The sequence below is a fragment of the Cydia amplana genome, chromosome 26 (assembly GCF_948474715.1).
Source record: "Cydia amplana chromosome 26, ilCydAmpl1.1, whole genome shotgun sequence".
Lineage (NCBI taxonomy): Eukaryota > Metazoa > Arthropoda > Insecta > Lepidoptera > Tortricidae > Cydia > Cydia amplana.
In genome coordinates this window covers 7,692,296-7,711,944 of record NC_086094.1, presented here as the reverse complement: position 1 = coordinate 7,711,944, position 19,649 = coordinate 7,692,296, and the positions used below count along the sequence as shown (strand labels likewise).

Genomic DNA, 19,649 nt, shown 5'->3' with positions numbered 1-19,649 from the left:
TTCGTAATCTTGCAAACTAAATAAAACCCAATTCGCATTATTCAATTGAGCTGAAATTAAGTTACATACTTAAGTAGGTAACTAACATAAAGTAACCTAAATAAAATGAGCTTAAACTTCACATACATAATTATGTAAGTTGGGTGACAATGCAATATTTTGGTACCCTCGAGCTGGAGGTGGCCATAGGAACTGTTTGATAAAACGACGAATCCTAATTGAGTTTGGGTTTGTAAGAATTGTCTCAATTGAGTATAGGTTGCTTGTTGAAACAAAAGTAAACAGTCCGCGATAAAGGCTTGAGTCAAAATTGAAATGTATGACAAAAAACTTATTTATTTTTTGATTATCGATGTACGATTGTCACCTTGATTAGATCCCTAAAAATTACGACTTTTTATTTTACGGGATTAGAGTAATTTGCGGATGATGAGTGAGTACGCGAACCTACAAAAGTGGCTTCTTCTAAATACACAAGTCTCTGCATTTAAGACAAAGTGTTGTAATACTAACGTAAATGAATATTTTAATTAAAATATTTTTTTTTTCGTTGATTGTCGCATAAGTATTAATAAATACAAAATGATGGCATTATTTTGATTCAAAAAATATATTAAAATTGGCAGTTCGTTTAGTGCGACGTCCGGTTAGTACGACGTAATATCAGCGGTCCCTTGGGCGTCGTTATAACCGGACTCTACTGTATTTAACAAATAATCACATATCAGTGAAAGAATAAGGGTCAAAGTCAAATGGCGTTCTAACAGATTTAATCTTTTGTCCATAGATGGCAGTGAATTTACTGTGGCTACATAATTTAGTTTGACAATCCGCCTCTATATCAAATTCTCTTTGGTTCTAGTCAAATCGGTTACATCTTCTCCGTATCCGTTTCAAATACATATATCCCTTATAGGTTGTACGACAACAGCGGAAAGATAGTGGACGAAAGGAACATAGTGGACTACACTCTAAGGACGGGAGCTCTGCCGCTAAACGATACCATTGAGAAGGTCACGCAGGGTGCCTTTAGGCAGCCCGCCGCCGCTTCAGACTATATCGTGGATCCAGATGTAAGATCATTTACGGTATTATAGACCTTTTCGTTTAAAATATGGCCTCCAAAGCTGATATTGTCCGGCGAACTGGTATGGACCCCTAAAACTTGTTTCAGGTGGGCGAGAGAGTCCTTAGCGACCTCCAAAGAGCGTCCGACGTAATATCTTCAGACATAATGAAAGGCCGAGTTTTGGGGCTGCCCAGTTACAACGAGTACCGCCGGCTCTGCGGGCTGCACACCACTAAGGATTTCGATGATTTGAGGCATTGGATGAAGGAGGAGGTATATATAGATTTAGAAGTCTAGATAATAAAGCCTGTCCAGACGAGGACAATTTTTCGCTAATCTGATTACCTAAATTGTCCGATCAAATCAGGACGTGCGGACAGAAACGCCAATACCTACTGTTACATATTCTGAGTGTTATCCGCTAACATTTGTTGCTTGTAATCTAACATTTCAGCAAGTATCATCCCTCGAAACGTCATACCGCGACGTGAATGACATCGACCTGGACGCGGGCATGATCGCAGAGCAAGCCATGCCCGGCGCTGCCGTCGGGCCTACCCTGGCCTGTATTTTGGCGCTCCAGGTAGGGTTGCCAGATCGAAAGGCGCTATTATCGGGAAAAAATATCAATTTTTCGGGATTTTGGGCCTTAAGTCGGGAAAAAAACCATTCAAATTTAATTAATTGAATTAAAAACAACGATATTTTACTTTATTGGCACTACGTCAGTTGCTCTGCCCAATCTCGCCACGCGCACGCGCGCTGGCGGGCTCGACGCGGGTCGCTGGCTTGCTCGGCGACAGTTCTGAACTTGAAATTATTGTTTTATAACGTGATGCTGTTTTTCGGGACAATTTTCACTTTGTCGGGAATCGGGAACGCATGCTAAAAATCGGGAGGATCCCGCCGAATCCCGATCATCTGGCAACCCTAGCTCCAGGTATATTATGAGCTTTCATTTACTTGTGATGTATGTTCGGGTTAAACCAGCATTCGCTTGCCCTTATAATTCATTTGGGGTCGGCGCAGCATGTCTTTTTCTTCCATATCCATAAATAAAAAAAACAAGACTTTAAAGTTAAAAAAAAAATATTTTTTTACTTCCAAATAGGAAAAAATAATGGTACCATTCGATTCCTTACACTTTATTAAATAATAATATATTGTATTGCAACAATATACATAAACGCAATATATCAATATCACCGACAAAATCGCAATTTCCTTGTTTTCCATACATCGAAACGGCTTCTAACGTTACATGGTGAGGTCACGATGCCATTTTGTTAGAAGCGTTTCGTCAGTAAAGTGCGGGTGCCAGACGTTGACCATCATTTGTGACTTTTGTATTGCTTTAAGACAATGGGTCCCATACAGACATTTGCTCCTCAAAACAAACCTGATCGACTGATACCATTTATAAAAAATTATCAAATACCCTATTGTGTTCAAAGATGAAGCGGTGGCGCACATCAGACCGGTTCTGGTACGAGAACTCGATGCACCCCGGATCGTTCACAAAAGGTATGCTCATTCATATATTATTTTGGAATATCTCTATCTCAGGACTGGCCTTACGGGCAATAAGAATGGGGCATGAATGGGGCCAGTACAGCGGTGTGCCGCGGCTACAACGCGATTGGTTGATGAGCTCGCATCACGCGCGCGATTGGTCGCCACTAGTTGCGATAGAATGCACGATTGGCTCCAATTCGTGAGTGACACCGCTGAACTAGTACCATTTTTAGTGCACGTAAGGCCGGTCCTGAGATATACGTCAATGCCGTAAGTCATATCATATGTCATATCAGATATTAACGATGTACAAGTATAGATAAGATAAAAGATAGTTTATTCAAGTAGGCATAATTACAATGCGCTTATGAACGTCAATTAAAGCTAGGTAGACCGGCTCCAACCCTACACCTCTGCCCCGAGAAGATTTAAATCCCCCCTCAATTGGAGGAGGGTATCCCAATATGGGACCGGCAACAAACTCGGCGGGACACATCTTAAAAAAAAAATACATCTTATAATTAACATGCATTATTGCATTACGAGAAAATAAGAAAAATAAATACAATTTAAATTACTACTATAAGCGTATAGGTATATATGAACGGCCTCCTAGCCCAGTCGGTACCCATGTAAGTAGTGTTGGTATGAACTCGAGTATTTTGAGTTTCACACTAGTATCTTTTGAGCGTCGGCGTCTAGTCAACTCTATGGCTGCTGCTCGACGCAACGTTGGCGCAACTGCGCAGCGACGCCATTTCCATAGCGCTGACTAAAGACGCAAGTGTGGGGTGGCCCTTAAAAAACGCATACGTCAAACACTCTATATAATGATTATAATGAAATGTACACTAGGGGTACAGACAGAGTTCCTTTGTCTGTCTGTCTGTCTGTCTGTTTGTCTGTTTATTTATACGTTTCCCGGTGTTTCAGAGCAATTGTTAGAAATCCGCAAGTCCCGGATGTCGCGGTTGCTATGCGACCACGGAGAGGGCGTGGACGGCGTACAACCACACTCGTTCCTGGTGCCCGGCCCAGGGTAATTAGCAGTCATAACTATTGTTTAACCCTCGTGCCTTGAAACCTTCGCAACGCTCAAGATTCCACTTTTCGAACCACTCGCTACGCTCGTGGGTAAATTTTGAAATGTTTCGCTTGCGCGGGGTATCAATATTAGCACGTGCCGTTTAACAACAACTTTGCCCCTTTGAAAACAAATAACTATTTTATACAAGGGCATTTAATTTGTTTAAGGGCATTTATCACAAATATGTGTTCCTGAGTTATGGACGTTTTCTATGTAGGTATATAGGTACTTATGTATTATATTTATCTTCGTCTAGTACCCACAACAAAAAATCATATTGAGCTTATTGTGTTGTAAATAAAATGTTGTTTTCAGAAATGAAATAGTGAAGTGCTCCGAGATACCAGCGATGAGCATGTACCCGTGGAAGGACGAATCCTGCTCTAAGGAAAAACTCTTGTACGAAGAAAAGACGGCTATAGTATCCAGCCATCTTAGTGATTATTTACAAAAGCTGTTCATACAGGCATAGATACTGAAACCAAAGAGAACGTGAAATAGAGACGAATTGTCAAAGTAAATTTATGTAGTACAGAAGATTCACTCTCTAACAAAACGCGTCTATTACGACAGACATGACTGCTAGGTGGCGCAAGCGCGAGCAGGCGTCCGTTCCGTAGCGGTGCGCGGCAACCACTATGGCTAGACACCAAAATTGGTGTGGGCCGCATGTACTTGTAGGTACTTGGAGCCACAGCACAGAATAAATAATAGTACCTCTAGGTACAGAAGATTCACTCTCTAACAAAACGCGTCTAATATTACGACAGACATGACCGCTAGGTGGCGCAAGCGAGCAGGCGTCCGTTCCGTAGCGGTTCGCGGCAACCACTATGGCTAGACAACAAAATTGGTGTGGGCCGCATGTACTTGTAGGTACATGTAGCGACGGGACGAAATCGCGGAGTGTGCCACGCCTGGCCGTGGCGACATTAAATTTACTGCCATCTTTCGACAGAAGATTAAAACTGTTAGAACGCCATTTGACTTTGATCCTTATTCTTTCACTGATATGTGTTAATTTGTTAAATACCTTTGGCCTAGTGTCGAGTAGATGACGTTAATTTTGATATTTAAATTAACACATACATATCAGTGAAAGAATAAGGGTCAAAGTCAAATGGCGTTCTAAAAGATTTAATCATCTGTCTAAAGATGGCAGTAAATTTAGTGTGGCTACATAATTTACTTTGACAATCCGCCTCTATTTCAAATTATCTTTGCCGAAACGTAACTTGAAGTTTGTTTATTTAAATACAAGTTACCGTCAAACATATTTTTCTACTCCAGCACTTAAATGTGTCAATTAAATGACTGACAGTGATATCTAAAGCAATGTCATTTGAATGATTTGTCTATATTTTGATTGAATGATTATTTATTTTTTTAAAGATACAACTTCCGATCATCTTGATTGAAAGAGGTATGTTTTCATTTACAATAATAACGTTTTTTTTTTGTTTTTTTTTTGGCTCTATATTTTGCTGTGTGCATAATAATTCATACAAAGTAACCCATTTTCTTAGTCTCAACTGTTTTGTGTCGGGTGCAGCTGTCGTAGAAAAAGTAATGTATGCAACAGCTTATAATTGGTTCTTAAAATTCTCGGGTCTTTTTTTACAAAACTCGACTACGACTACCCTTGAATTTTAAGAACCCTTATTATATCACTGTTGCATAAACTACTATTTTGATCCACACTTTCATTATCATTAATGTTAACTTGGTTTCCATTCAATTGTTGACATGTTTTTCTTTGTACATAACGATCTTTATTGGGAGACGCAATTAATTTTATTATTTTAAATTTATAATTGTACTTTTGACGATTATGATGGTAAGATAGACGTAATTTTGACCAATGCAGCAAATTTATAGTGTGTAACGCGAACTTTCCCAAATACATAATACCCCACCCCCACCGCTCTCAGAGAAAACTACTCCTACAAGTGTAATTTTCATCTTGGAATAATAAAGAATCTATTGCTGAATGTACTAGCATACTTATTATTGCAATGTCATCGGAAATTAATCAGATGTCGGGACGTGGTTCAAAAAGTTACAAAATATTAATAAGCACATAATCGAATATTAATATTAGTAATTTCTGGTCATAATAAGTACCTATGTAAGCAATAAGCTTTGACACGCCACACGTCCGATTGTGTAACGATATGTTATGTTTTGGCATTTATCAAATTGCGAAGATCGGAATAAACCCGAGGCTGTTTTATAGGTAGCTACAGCTTTCTATGAGTTAAAAAAACCGGCCAAGTGCGAGTCGATCTCGCGCACGAAGGGTTCCGTAACAGTTTGGCAAAAAAAAATCACGTTTGTTTGCTGTGGTAAGTACCTATTGGTTCCCATATAATCCACCCTAAATGGGCCCACGGATTGTCAGTCCGCCGGAACACAACAGCCTGTCAGTTAGAACAAAAAGTTGACAGTTCCGAACAACTGACAGGCCGATATCGTCCGGTAGACTGATAATCAGTGGGCCATTTAAGAATCCCATAGTCTATGACTCTATGTAGTAGTAGACATCGTGTCGTGTCGTCTCCGTGTCGTCGCGTGTAAACGAAGAAGTAAAACGTTCTAATGAATGGCTGTCATCGCGTTCACTTCTTTGGCAACAGTTGCGTGTACTAAGATATGTATAACCTTATTACGACTGAATAAGGTGTACATTTGTATACTTTCAATACGGACAATGGCTTGTTATTGTGTAAATTATATTAAATATCAGCGTTAGAAATACGGTTATTAATGGTTTACGATTTACAAGGAAATGTCAGCTTGTTTTTGTGTAGTACTTATTATAAATCCTTTTTACAGTGCAATATGGTGCTACTTTCCCGCACTAGTGCGTAAATAAGCACTTTTCGTTACTATGTCAAATATTTAAAGGGCCATATTATACTGTAAAACGTTTTACAATACACATGCGAAAAGGTAATTCGCACTTGTATCGTAATGTACTATTTCACATCACCTATTCGGAAAGGGGCTTTTTCTTCCCCGCTAGAAGGGATCAAAGTACCGCTTTTCTGTTCTACGACTCTTTTTTTTTTCTTTTTTGTTTACTATTTTTTTAAGGTTCAATAATATTTTGGAACATCGGTAATAATTTTGTCATAGGTGACGTGAAAAGCTGTCATATGGCAGCGAAATTATATCTACCTTGGGCGTTAACACTAGAATCTAGAATCCTTCTATCCGTTCAAGATTAAATGTTACACTTTACACTCTCGTCGTAAATATGTAATTTTGCTCCCTTGTCACACAATATCTACTATTTTTGGCGGCCCCTTAGCAGCTACGATGCCACAGACAGACACACAGACAGACATTGGCGTCAAACGTATAAGATCCTTCTTTTTGCGTCAGAAGTTAAAAAAGTGTTTTAGTATAGTCGTTCGTTTTCTATAGCTAGCCCTAATTAAACGGCTAATCCTTTGTCTATTGTTAAATAATTCAAATAGGCACCTGAGTTGCAGACTTAAGCCCATCACCGACGGAGCGATAATATATCGGCTGATACCGACAGCCGACAGATACGGAATCTGCCTCGGAATAATGCCGATATACTTTACGTATTATTTCACAGAGTCCTTACACGAAGCTGTAATATAATATTTCGGTAGGTTCAGGGTTGGGCAGTATTTCAATTACATGTATTTGAAATACGTATTTGAAATACAAATTAGTATTTTGTATTTGTATTTCAAATACTACCTCAAAAGTATTTTGTATTTGGTATTTCAAATACTGCACTCACATGTATTTAGTATTTTGTATTTCAAATACTTCAAGCTTCAAAATACATTTCTATAAATACATTTTATTAAATTCTATAATCCTAAAATGTCTAATCTCTCGCACAAGCTGTGAGCCGACCGCGAACCTCCGATCCAGCCGTGATACAATTTTCATTGGCTGGATACTGGATCTATATTAGGTCAACTTCTGCGTGGAACTTTTCGTTTAAATCTAGGGGATAGGGTCATTGCAGTAGTTTCCGTCCATGCACTAGTTTTCGACGACTTGACGGATTATCAAATATATATTTCATTTTTAATTTACTACTTTTTGCGAAATCTTCATCTTCCTCGCGTTGTCCCGGCATTTTGCCACGGCTCATGGGAGCCTGGGGTCCGCTTGGAAACTAATCCCAGTATTTGGCGTTGGCACTAGTTTTTTCGATAGCAACTGCCATCTGACCTTCCAACCCAGAGGGTAAACTAGGGCCGTAATTGGAATTAGTCCGGTTTCCTCACGATGTTTTCCTTCACCGAAAAGCGACTGGTAAATATCAAATGATATTTCGTACATAGTTCCGAAAAACTCATTGGTTCGAGCCGGGGTTCGAACTCGCGACCTCCGGATTGCAAGTCGCACGCTCTTACCGCTAGGCCACCAGCGCTTCCTTTTTGCGAAATATCATTGTGATATGTAGACAGATATATTGCTTAGACGCCTTAGACATAAGGATTGAAATCAGTCCAAATTTGTGCAGGAATGTAGGTATATATTCAAATTTCGTCAAGTGGACGTAAACTAGAGCTGGACGAAAACTAGCGCAATGACCTTATAAGTTTATATGAAAGGATATTCGTTAACGTTAAAACTAAATGCTAAACAAAAAAATAAATAAAGGTATATTTTGTAATTGAAATACATTATTTTAAACACTGTAATTTGTATTTTGTATTTCAAATACCCGTCACCAAAGTAGTTTGTATTTTGTATTTCAAATACTTTTAAAAATGTATTTTGTAATTTGTATTTCAAATACGTGGAAGCCAGTATTTTGCCCAACCCTGGGTAGGTTCTTATTTAATTGTGGTGAAATACTGTTAGCTTATATGTGGGAAATAAATAAATAAAATGAAATGAAATCTTATCGCAAGATATCTGCAGATACCTTAAGATGCCTTGCGATGTATCGGTCGGTATATTTCGTCTCTCTCACAATGTAGGTGCTGGACACAGAGCGATATAATATATTGTGGTATCTTTGCGTGTGCGGTGCTTAGCGATGCTCCCAGATATTTGCCGGCATCTGTCGGTATCTGCCGATATATACTTGGTCAAGCAGATCCTGTCAGTTAGAAAAAGGCGGCAAATTTGAAAAATGTGTTCGCGAAGGGATATCATCCCATAGAAAAATTGAATTTCGCGCCTTTTTTTACAGACAAGATTTGCTTGACCAGCTATTATATTATCGCTCCGTCTGTGACGGCCTTTACCTCGGTCTAACTCTAGCGATTATAAACTCGGAAAGTACCATATTAGCATTTCGTGAAAAGGAAACAGCGAACAATTAAGAAACCTTCATAGGATGAGATTTCCTTTTTTGGTCATGCAGTGCGTGTGAGACGTTACAAGTGATCGGAACAAGCTATTTTGTTACTACAACTGAACTTTATTGAGTATAAAATAAACTTAAGGCGCCGTGAGTTCAGGTCCTCCGCCGAACGCAGCCCGCTGAGCACTGAGCGGACGGCCGTGCGTGCCCGGGATCGCGAATATTATTGTTTTAACATTCGATAGCCCGAACTTACCGAACGGCGAACCGATCAACCGGCCTAGCCAAGGTGACAATCGCTATCGCTACGTCAACGAATCGCTTTGCGTCTATCACTCTTCCATATTAGTGCGACAGTGACAGTTGCGTTTCGATCGCTACGAAGCGTAAGCGATTGGTAAGTTGGCTACGCGGCTAGGGCGCGTAGTCAACGTGCCAATCGTTAACTCGTTCGTAGCGTATCGTATTAATCTCTCTCTATCACTCTTCCCTACTAGTGCGACCGTGACAGTTGCGTTTCGTTCGCTACGGAGCGGAGCGAGCTTTATTATTCAACCAAAGGGGCCTCCGTTATGGATACCTCCGCACCGCAGGGACAGCGCGGAGGTTATGTCGGACTTTCACCGACTAAAAACCTCCCAGTTGTCCTCCTCGGCGCATTTCGGACGGCTCTGGGATCTCCAATGAACCCGCCAGTGCCGTCCTAGCGCTGTGCCCCTTTATGGGTCCCCTCTTTTTGCAGTCGCAGTCCCTGCGACCGTTTCCGACCCCAAGGACCCCTTTTAGTCGCCTTTTACGACAGGCCTTTTAGCCGTATTCTTACGCCCGGGCTACAGGGCGCCAACCAAAGGGGCCTAGCCAAGATTAATTCAAACAGTTATTGTATGTAATCGAAATATCAAATCAATCAAGATGATGTTATTAATGATAATATTCATAATGATAGTGCGAGTGATAGAAGGAGCGTTATATGACACGTTCACTGGAGAGCGAGTGACGCCGGAGAGAGAGGCTGATGTGAGGAGATTGAACCTTATACCGTAAGTAATAAAGGTCGTAGCAAATCAACCTTAATCATATTTTCATAGTATCTATCTGTTCTTATTAGGACCAAATGTTAAAAAAAAACAAAAGCCTGACAGGTAAACCGATCGGCCGTTCCTCAATCCACCAACGGAGCGGCGGCTGACGTTTACGAAGTTTCATTAAATACACCTTTCTTAACCAGTTTACGAGCATTGGAAGATATGAATGAAGCATTTTGTACAGTCGCCATCAGATATATCGGAGCGGCCAAGGTGCTCACAAATATCTGAACACGCCTCTATTGTCAAGGCGTTAGAGTGCGCATTCAGATATTTTTGAGCACCTCGGCGGCATCGATATATGCGATGGCGATGTACCAAGGTCTATGTTATCAAATTACGTATAAAAATCTTTATGTCAGTTGGTGCGCCATAGAAGTAGCCGACTGTCAGCCCCACGAGCGCCGGCGCATGGACTATTCGTGCAACAACCCCCGCTACCCCCCTCGAGGGGCCACCCTCACCCCCTACTACCGTCTACTACCCCCTGTGTTCGGGAGGAACTATACGGCCCGCCCTGCGAAGGACGGAGCAGATCTGCCTCATGTTAGGGACATCAGGTAAGTATTACCTTTAGTATGGATGTAACTACCCCCTCACCCCCTACTACCGTCTACTACCCCCTGTGTTCGGGAGGAACTATACAGCCCGCCCTGCGAAGGACGGAGCAGATTTGCCTCATGTTAGGGACATCAGGTACCTGTAGTATAGATGTAACTACCCCCTCACCCCTCACCTCTACTACCGTCTCCTACCGTCTACTACCCCCTGTGTTTGGGAGGAGCTATACAGCCCGCCGTGGCAAAATGCCGCGACAGGCGTGTCTCACTCCGCGATTTCGTCGCTTTGCTACAGGTAGCTAAAAGTACATCCGTTCCGGCCCCAATTTTGGGGAAAGCCATAAGCCGCGCGTGGCGCTGTCGCCACCTAGCGGCCATATCTGTGCTGATCGTAACAGACGCGTTTTGTTAGAGAGTGAGTCTTCTGTACTTAGTACTATTATTTATTCTGTGGCCGCGATAACGCGAGGAAGAAAAAAAAAGTTGATAAATTTCCTGTTTTTCAGAGTGGCGATAATATCCGACGGGCGTCGCTCGAGCGAGCACTACACGCAGATGACCACGCATTTAGGCGTGTTCCTCACCGGCGACGTGTCGTCTCTTCACGACACGGTCAACTACGTCATATTCACTACGGACTGTTGTACACCAGCGGGCGCGGTTGACCCGAGGTGTATCCCGATCAGGTAACGCACACGTGTCGTCTCTACATTCATAGATATAAGGAAAGAAAGAGTGGTAACTCCATACATACATCAGTTTTCTTACCAAAACGCGAGTTATATCGTAGTCTAGCTAGAACTAGCGTCAAGTAGCGGACATTATCAGTTCTGCTAGTTGACAATAGATGTCGCGGCAAAGTAAAACTCTGTTCAAGAATTTTCAGCGAAAGCATCATAATTCAGTATTTGACGCATCATAATTGAGTGTGTCGATATAGGAACTCCCTGTCATTAAAATTTGCCCCCGAAAATCCGGCTATGTCTGGTAATCACTTGTTATTTCAGAGTGGCGAACGACGACGTGCATTTGCGAAGAAGCAACGTCCGTTGCATGAATCTGACCGCACCTATCACGTACCAGATGTTAGGATGTGCACCAACCAGCTTGCCACCTTCTAGGGTAAGTTAAAAAGTCCATGTAGTCTCGCAGAGCAGCCGAGATACTCGAAAACATCTGAACACTCTAACGCCTTGACAAAACAGGCGTTTCAGATATTTCTGAGCACCTTGGCCGCTCACGACTGTACAACACCCCGTCCTAATTTATTGAAAATCAGATGTTGGTAAAAGTATATACCGTATAGCGAACCCTACTTCACCGTTTGTGTCCAAATATTAAAATACTCGTAATCATTTTATCAAGAAATAAATATTCCTTGAATTCACAATGAGAAGACCTGTGTACAAATAGTTTTAAAATTTTAAAAAATCAATAGGCGTTGTTATTATGAATTATTAACTTACTAGCGACTCGCCCCGGCTTCGCACGGGTTAACAAATTATACATAAACCTTCCTCTTGAATCACTCTATTAAAAAAACCGCAACAAAATCCGATGCGTGGTTTTAAAAATCTAAACATACATAGGGACAGACACACAGCGGGAAGCGACTTTGTTTTATACTATGTAGTGATTTCAGATCAACACATCCCCGCCATTGATCGACCTCTCCATAATGTACGGCAACAACGAAGCGGACATGCGCAAGGGCAAAGCAGGGGCCGGGGGCCTAATACAGACGGAGCTCCTCAAGGGCAAGGAGTGGCCCCCCAGCGGGGCCCCCGTGTGCCTGCTCAACAAACCGCAGCTGGGGGAGACCAGGTGCCACAACTCTGGTATTTATACATCTTCTTCCTCGCGTTATCCCAGCATTTTGCCACGGCTCATGGGAGCCTGGGGTCCGCTTGACAACTGATCCCAAGAATTGACGTAGGCTCTAGTTTTTACGAAAGCGACTGCCATCTGACCTTCCAACCCAGAGGGGAAACTAGATCTTATTGGGATTAGTCTGGTTTCCTCACGATGTTTTTCTTCACCGAAAAGCAACTGGTAAATATAAAATGATATTTCGTAAGACATAAGTTCCGAAAAACTCATTAGTACGAGCCGGGGTTTGAACCCACGAACTCCGGATTGAAAGTCGCACGCTCTTACCGCAAGGCCATCAAATTAGTTGTACTAATGCTAGTAACGCTAATGATACTTGTCTTGTTCTAAGCCAACCTAGCCCTGAACGCGATCCTGGGCGTCAACCTCTACGGCCTCTGGTTCATCCGCAACCACAACCAGATCGCCAGACGTCTGGAAGAGCTGAACCCCTGCTGGAGCGACGACCAGCTGTTCGCTGAAGCGAGAGACGTGAACATCGCTGTCTGGCAGCAGATCATCTTCTACGAGCTCATGCCTTCTCTCATGGGTAAGTTGGTGGTGGTTCGTCCAGGTGCAAACCTGGATCCTAATGCAGACGTCTGGAAGAGGTAAATCCCTGCTGGAGCGACGACCAGCTGTTCGCTGAAGCAATCACTGTGCAATAATGAATTGCGAGTGTTACTTTGAAAATCAGACAAAATTTCATAATTGTAGACGCGGAAAGTAAAACGTCTTCTCCAAAATAATTACACACATTCCCCATTCCCAATGTTCCAGGATACGATTTCTTGCTGAAGCAGGGTGTGATCTTCAACACGTACGGACATGTTGACGACTATGACGAGGAGTTGGAGCCGGGACTGAGCATAGAGTTCGTGATGGCGTACCGATGGTTCCACACCATGCAAGAGGGGAGGCTCAGGTAATGGACACGTATGGACAAGTTGTTTATGATGAGGTGGAGCCAAGACTGAGCATAGAGTTCGTGTCGTGATCACTAGTCAATATTTCTTTCCCCAACAAAAAAACAATTGACTGGATTTTCAGTTTGATCTTGAAGAACCTATGTTCTTGGTCTAAGCCAATCCCTACCCATCGCATCTTTCAAGAAACAGTTTAAAATCAAATACATATATCCCTTATCCACAGGATGTACGACAACAGCGGAAAGATAGTGGATGAGACGAACATAGTGGACTACACGCTGAGGACGGGCGCTCTTCTGCTGAACGATACTATAGAGAAGGTCACGCAGGGCGCCTTCAGGCAGCCCGCGGCCGACTCGGACTATATCGTGGATCCTGATGTAAGAGCATTATAACGGCCATTTTACACGGTCGAGCATAGTCGGTGGTAGTAGTAACTAGTAAGCTTATTGTACACATTATAACTCGATCGTAAGAAATGTGGGAGATTGATGGGAAGGAACTTAGTGGACTACTCTAGACTTATATCGACCGGGATATGAACCGTGATTACCTTCTGTATTGTTTTCGAGCTCCCGATATTTCGACTCCGTTTCAGCTTGGGCAAAAATGCGTTCGTATGTCCGGATGTACCCAGCAGATTCTCAAGAAATTTTGGGAGTAGGTTCGACGATTCAATAGAAGATTTTTGTCCATTCATTTTTGGATTTTATTTAAATTGGCTGAGCTATAAATTTATTTAATTTAAAGCTATCTTCGCGAGATACTCTCTCACAGAGCCACTAGTTCTAGATCTGTGGTCATTATAGACCTTTTCTAGTTATCATCAAAGCTAGGGGTCTCCAACGGGTCGTATAATGTTACACTATAACTAAAACTCATTACAGGTGGGCGAGAGAATCCTCGGGGACCTCCAATTCGCGTCCGACGTAGTATCCTCCGACATAATGAAAGGCCGCGCCTTGGGACTGCCCAGTTACAACGAGTACCGCCGGCTATGCGGGCTGCACACCGCTAAGGATTTCGATGATTTGAGGCATTGGATGACGGAAGAGGTACTTAAACTGTTTAGACGACAACGGTTTAACTCACTTACATTTTTAGTCGCTATTGGCGACATGTTTCGGGCCCTTTGGGGGTCCTTCCTCGGGCTCGCGACGGCTGCACAGTGCACGAAGCCGCGATCGCGAGCACTAAGTGAGTGAAACCGTTGTCGTCTAAACAGTTTAAAATATGTCTCACGAAAGTTTAATTTCGAAGAGGTAGGTAGGTACTTTATTATTAAGATAAATAATCCTAAATGAAATCGTAATATCGAAATATCGTAATTGGAATCTGTAAATCTGTATGAGGGTGTCGGAGTTTAGCTCGTTGCAAGGATCGAGGCAAACATTTTCGTATGGGGAACATCGCGAGGGCACTCGATAGTACAATTAGTAATTTGCTTTTCAAACAAACAAAGATACATGTTTGAATAAGCCAAAATGAGACAGTAACCAGTGGGGAGACACTCCTGACTTCGGGCAAACTCGGCTCCGTTCGGCTCTGTATTGCTCCGAGCAATTATTAGGGCTGACACAGCTTTGAGTGCACGACCACAGATAGATAAGATAATGACTTGAATTTTGACAACCCAAAATAGCTGAAAGGGATGTCATGAATGTCATGATTCGACCCTGAATCGCTATCAAACTTCGTTTTTATAGGAAGTGTCCTTTCTGTACGGTAGTACTATTACTTATTCTGTGCCGTAACTTGTAAATTGTATGGCGGCGGCTGTTCGTGTGACACTTAAACCGATATTTTTTCGAGTCTTAGCTAATTAAATGTAGTCATATCTAAAGCTGCATTAACCGATAAAGTTTAAGAGATTAGAGAAGGCATAGATTCATATTCACCTTGACTTTTTAGAACAAATAAATAGAACTACTATGTGCGTTAAAGAAACTAACAATAATTAGGTATGAAATCGCGTGATGTCTTTTAAATGTCAGGTTTGTTTATGAAATGCCCGCCGATTTCGAACGGCACGGCGCCATGCTGCAAAAACATGTGCTACACTAAATAGTATAAAACAAAGTCGCTTGCCGCTGTCTGTCTGTCCCTTTGTATGCTTAGACCTTTGAAACTACGCAACCGATTATGATGCGTTTTTTTTAATAGATAGAGTGATCCAAGAGGAAGGTTTATGTATAATTTGTTAACCCGTGCGAAGCCGGGGCGGGTCGCTAGTTTTAAATAAATCAAGAGTGGGCGCCATAATGTTTTTACAAGCTTTTATTTAAATTGCAATGTGTTTTCAGGGTTCCGTACCAAAAGGGTAAAAAAGTGGACCCTATTACTACGACTCCACTGTCCGTCTGTCCGTCCGTCTGTCTGTCACCAGGCTGTATCTCATGAAATGTGACAGCTAGACAGTTCTTGTATATTTATTTATATATTTCGGCGATCTCGGAAACGGCTCAACGATTTCGATAAATTTGACTACATGGAGGGTTCCGGGGGCGAAAAATCGATCTATCTAGGTCTTATCTCTGGGAAAACGCGCATTATTGAGTTTTTATCTAAATATTCTTAATTGAATTAGCATAATATTGTGATTTGCTTACTGGTACACAATGGCTAGTGTTTAATTTTATTGGTACAGCTTCCGTAAATATAGCTGACCTTAACGTGTTCGTAATGACGTGCTTGTAAAGTTTGGTATACTTTATATAATTATAGTCCAATTATATATATAGGGGTCATTTCAACTACGACGTTAGCAGGCGTGGCTCACTCCGCGATTTCGTCGCTTTGCTACAGCATCGAGAAATATAGTAAGACAAGAGTGCTCACTCCATACATCAGTTCAGACTATTAATTTCAGTGTCTACATCTAGCATCGAGTAGCGGAACTATCAGTACTGCTTTTTTTGCTGCTCTTTTTTTGCTTCAGTGCTGCTTTATCTCAACAGCATAAGACTTTCTGGTCGGTGCTACATCTATTGTCAAGTAGCAGTACTGATAGTTCCGCTACTCGATGCTAGATGCTAATAGTCTTTTTGGTACTAAAACTGATGTATGGAGTGAGCACTCTATGTATTTTTTTCTCTATGGCTACAGGTAGCTAAAAGTACATCCATTCCACCCACACCAATTTTGGTGGCTAGCCATAAGCCGCGCGTGGCGCTGTCGCCACCTAGCGGCCATATCTGTGCTAATCGTAACAGATGCTTTTTCTTAGAGAGTGAGGCTTCTGTAAATACCTAGGTATACTTACTATTATTTATTCTGTGACGTTAGGTGGGTCATTCTCTCATTTCGTGCAAATCGGTGAGATTCTCTCGATTTGTAATTTTTTTTTTAAATGGTAAACTTTTGAGTTTCGTCAATTTGTGGATTCATTTATTAACATTTTTCTGCTAAAGGCACCTTTGTAACGTTATTACTTTTCATTTAATAAGGCTACTGGTAATGAACTACGCGCTGGTAATGAATTCGGCCGAGATGGTAATTTTATCAGTGGACGGTAATGAAACAAACTTATGAAAACGAACATAAAAAAACTGTATTTCAAGAAAATTAACACCAATTAAAATCAACAATATTAAAAACATGTGTCTTAAGCACTGCGGAGATGATCAAACCGACTTGACATACACTTGGGGTTGACAATCTCAACTTATAATGTTCAAGCTAGATGGTACATTTACCATTTACTTATCATCATTATAAGTCGAGATTGTCAACCCCAAGTGTTTGTTAAGTCGGTTTGATCATCTGCGCACCATATCACATAAAACATAGTTTTCAAATTTTGAAAAATTAGCATAGACAAAATATATTTAAATCATTCGCGTTTTGTACCTATGTAAATTTTTTTTTATCGTTTTAACCCTATAGTGTGGGGTGTCGTTGGATAGGTCTTTAAAAATAAATAGGAGTTTGCAAACAACATTTTTTGATAAAGTGAACCATTTCGGAAATAATAATTTAGAAAGAACAAAAAACGGTTATTCCTTCTAACTTTTGAAAAATCGATCCAAAAAATATGAAAAAAATCATAAAAATAGTGCTTAATAAACTAATTCAAACAAAATTAAAGCAAACTTGATAAGTTAAGCCGTTTATGAGTTATCGCTAAAAGTCTTCCCTTTTTATTTTATTTAAAAGCCTGGCAACCCTTATTTGTGACCGGATTTTCGCAAGCAACCCTATAACCACATAATAGTGACCGGAAAAAGGTAGGCAACCTAGTTGATTTATATTGTACAAGTTGTATACTTTCCATTGGAACTTATTTCGTTTGTCAGACAAATCGGTAAAATTTGAAGAAAAAAATGTTTTTTTTTCAAAAAATAATTAAAAATAGTCTTGACAATATTTCTTTAAGCAACCCTATTTATTTATGTTCAGGAACATATTTTCTTTCATAATATGTAAGTTTCATCCGTCAGACATATCGGTGAAGGTCGACCATCTTAGACTACAAAGGCTCCCCGGTTGGGCTCCCCTATTATCATATACAGTTTTAAATGTTTATAACAACGTAATATTTATAATAACTAAGCCTCTTTCCATTAAATGCACTGCCTCGAATATATTATCATTACCTTCTTAAGTCATTCATTACCTTCCCCAGTAAAATTGGAAGGAAAAGAAGTGAATGAAACCGATATGAATGAAGTTTTGGAAGTTTTTGTCGCCTACATCAGTTGGCATCAGACCTTAATTTTGCAGAATAAACCATCTGAAAGGCGACACTAAAACACTTCATTACGTATAATTATAATAATGTACACTTGCTACTTACTGTATAAATCACGCGATGGCGATGAAGACTAACGAGAACCACACTCCTTCCCGACCCGAGAGATCGTATATATTTTCGCTAACAGCGGCACACGGGCGTCCGCTACGAGATCACGCGGCCAACTGACTGACGAACAATGTGTTGCATCGGCGGTAGGCGCTATATACCCTCGCTATATAGCAAAATATAGCTAATCTATTTCTCGCGTCGGTAATGAAGAAATTACTTGAACCATACACTTATAAGGCTGTATAATTTTTATTATTTATTTCTAGCTTCTAATATTATACGATTTAAAACATAACTAAATAAGTCATTCATTAAACAAACAACGAATTTTCTATTTGTAGTATCTTAAGGTTAAAATGTAGGTCAAAGTTATATCTTCACGCGTTACATGTAGAGATGAATGAAAAAATTGGGTGTTAATTGTACATATAAAGAAAATACATACCTTTTTAGAATTGTTCATTGGAGAGACATATACTTTAGGCCCTATGTTACAACCTTGCATTAACAGATATTTGAAAACGCCACCACATTTTTGGTAAATTTCCGAAAACACCGATTTGCACGAAATGCGAGAACGACCCAGGTACATTTTCGACAAGTTTCGAGAAAATCATAGCGTCACGATCACGTAACGTTCAGTAAGGGGGGTTTTATGCGTTTTGTTAGTTCCGACTTTGAGTGTCGTTTCTGAATTCTGTTTTTCTTTAATGCAGGCCCCATTTAGACATTTGATCCCCTAAACAAACCGGGTATAATGATACCATTAAAAATGTATAATTTCAGCAAGTGTCATCGCTACGAACATCGTACCGTGACGTGGATGACATAGATCTGCACGCGGGCATGATTTCAGAGCAGGGCATGCCTGGCGCCGCTGTTGGGCCCACCCTCGCCTGCATTCTGGTGTTGCAGGTACAGTATTTTATATTATTATAACCTAGCTAAGGTTAGGGTTAGGGCCGATTTTATCTAGTGTTGGGTTACTTGGGTAGGACTCGAGTCCTTTGCCATGGTGGAATGACATCGATCGTGCCGAACGGCAAGGATGAAACGCCGGAGTGGGTTTAGTGGATAGGGCCAAATTCTCTTCTCCCCCCATTTCGCCAGGAGAGGGATAAGGAGCGCCAGTCCCACACACCGTGCGTAAATGAATTCTCACTCCGTCAAAAAAAAGGACTCGAGTCCTTTGAGTCCTCTGCTTCATGACTCGACTCAGTTTTTCACTCTTATAATTAAGCCTAAACTCGAGTTATTTTCAACTTGATAGATACTCGAGTCTTTTGTAGAGACCTGAGTAGTTTTCAGAGAACTAACGATTTTTTTTACAAACAAATTCGAAATGCTGTCTTCACTACATAATATAAAACAAAGTCGCTTCCCGCTGTCTGTCCCTATGTATGATTAGATCTTTAAAACTACG

At 41.0% G+C, this 19,649-nt stretch overlaps 3 protein-coding genes across 3 annotated transcripts in view; 2 read left to right on the top strand and 1 right to left on the bottom strand.

Annotated features, from left to right (window-relative positions):
- LOC134660291 (catenin alpha) overlaps positions 1–19,649 on the bottom strand; it is a 120,467-nt gene that overhangs the window by 36,208 nt on the left and 64,610 nt on the right. The gene's annotated exons all lie outside the window — the stretch shown is intronic.
- LOC134659950 (peroxidase-like) lies at positions 2,524–4,143 on the top strand. The gene is made up of 3 exons (XM_063515647.1): positions 2,524–2,593; positions 3,518–3,623; positions 3,987–4,143. Exons 1-3 carry the CDS (start codon positions 2,524–2,526, stop codon positions 4,141–4,143), a joined length of 333 nt encoding a protein of 110 aa, XP_063371717.1.
- On the top strand, positions 9,892–10,782 carry LOC134660290 (uncharacterized). Its single transcript, XM_063516042.1, has 2 exons — positions 9,892–10,019; positions 10,427–10,782. Exons 1-2 carry the CDS (start codon positions 9,892–9,894, stop codon positions 10,626–10,628), a joined length of 330 nt encoding a protein of 109 aa, XP_063372112.1. The 3' UTR covers positions 10,629–10,782.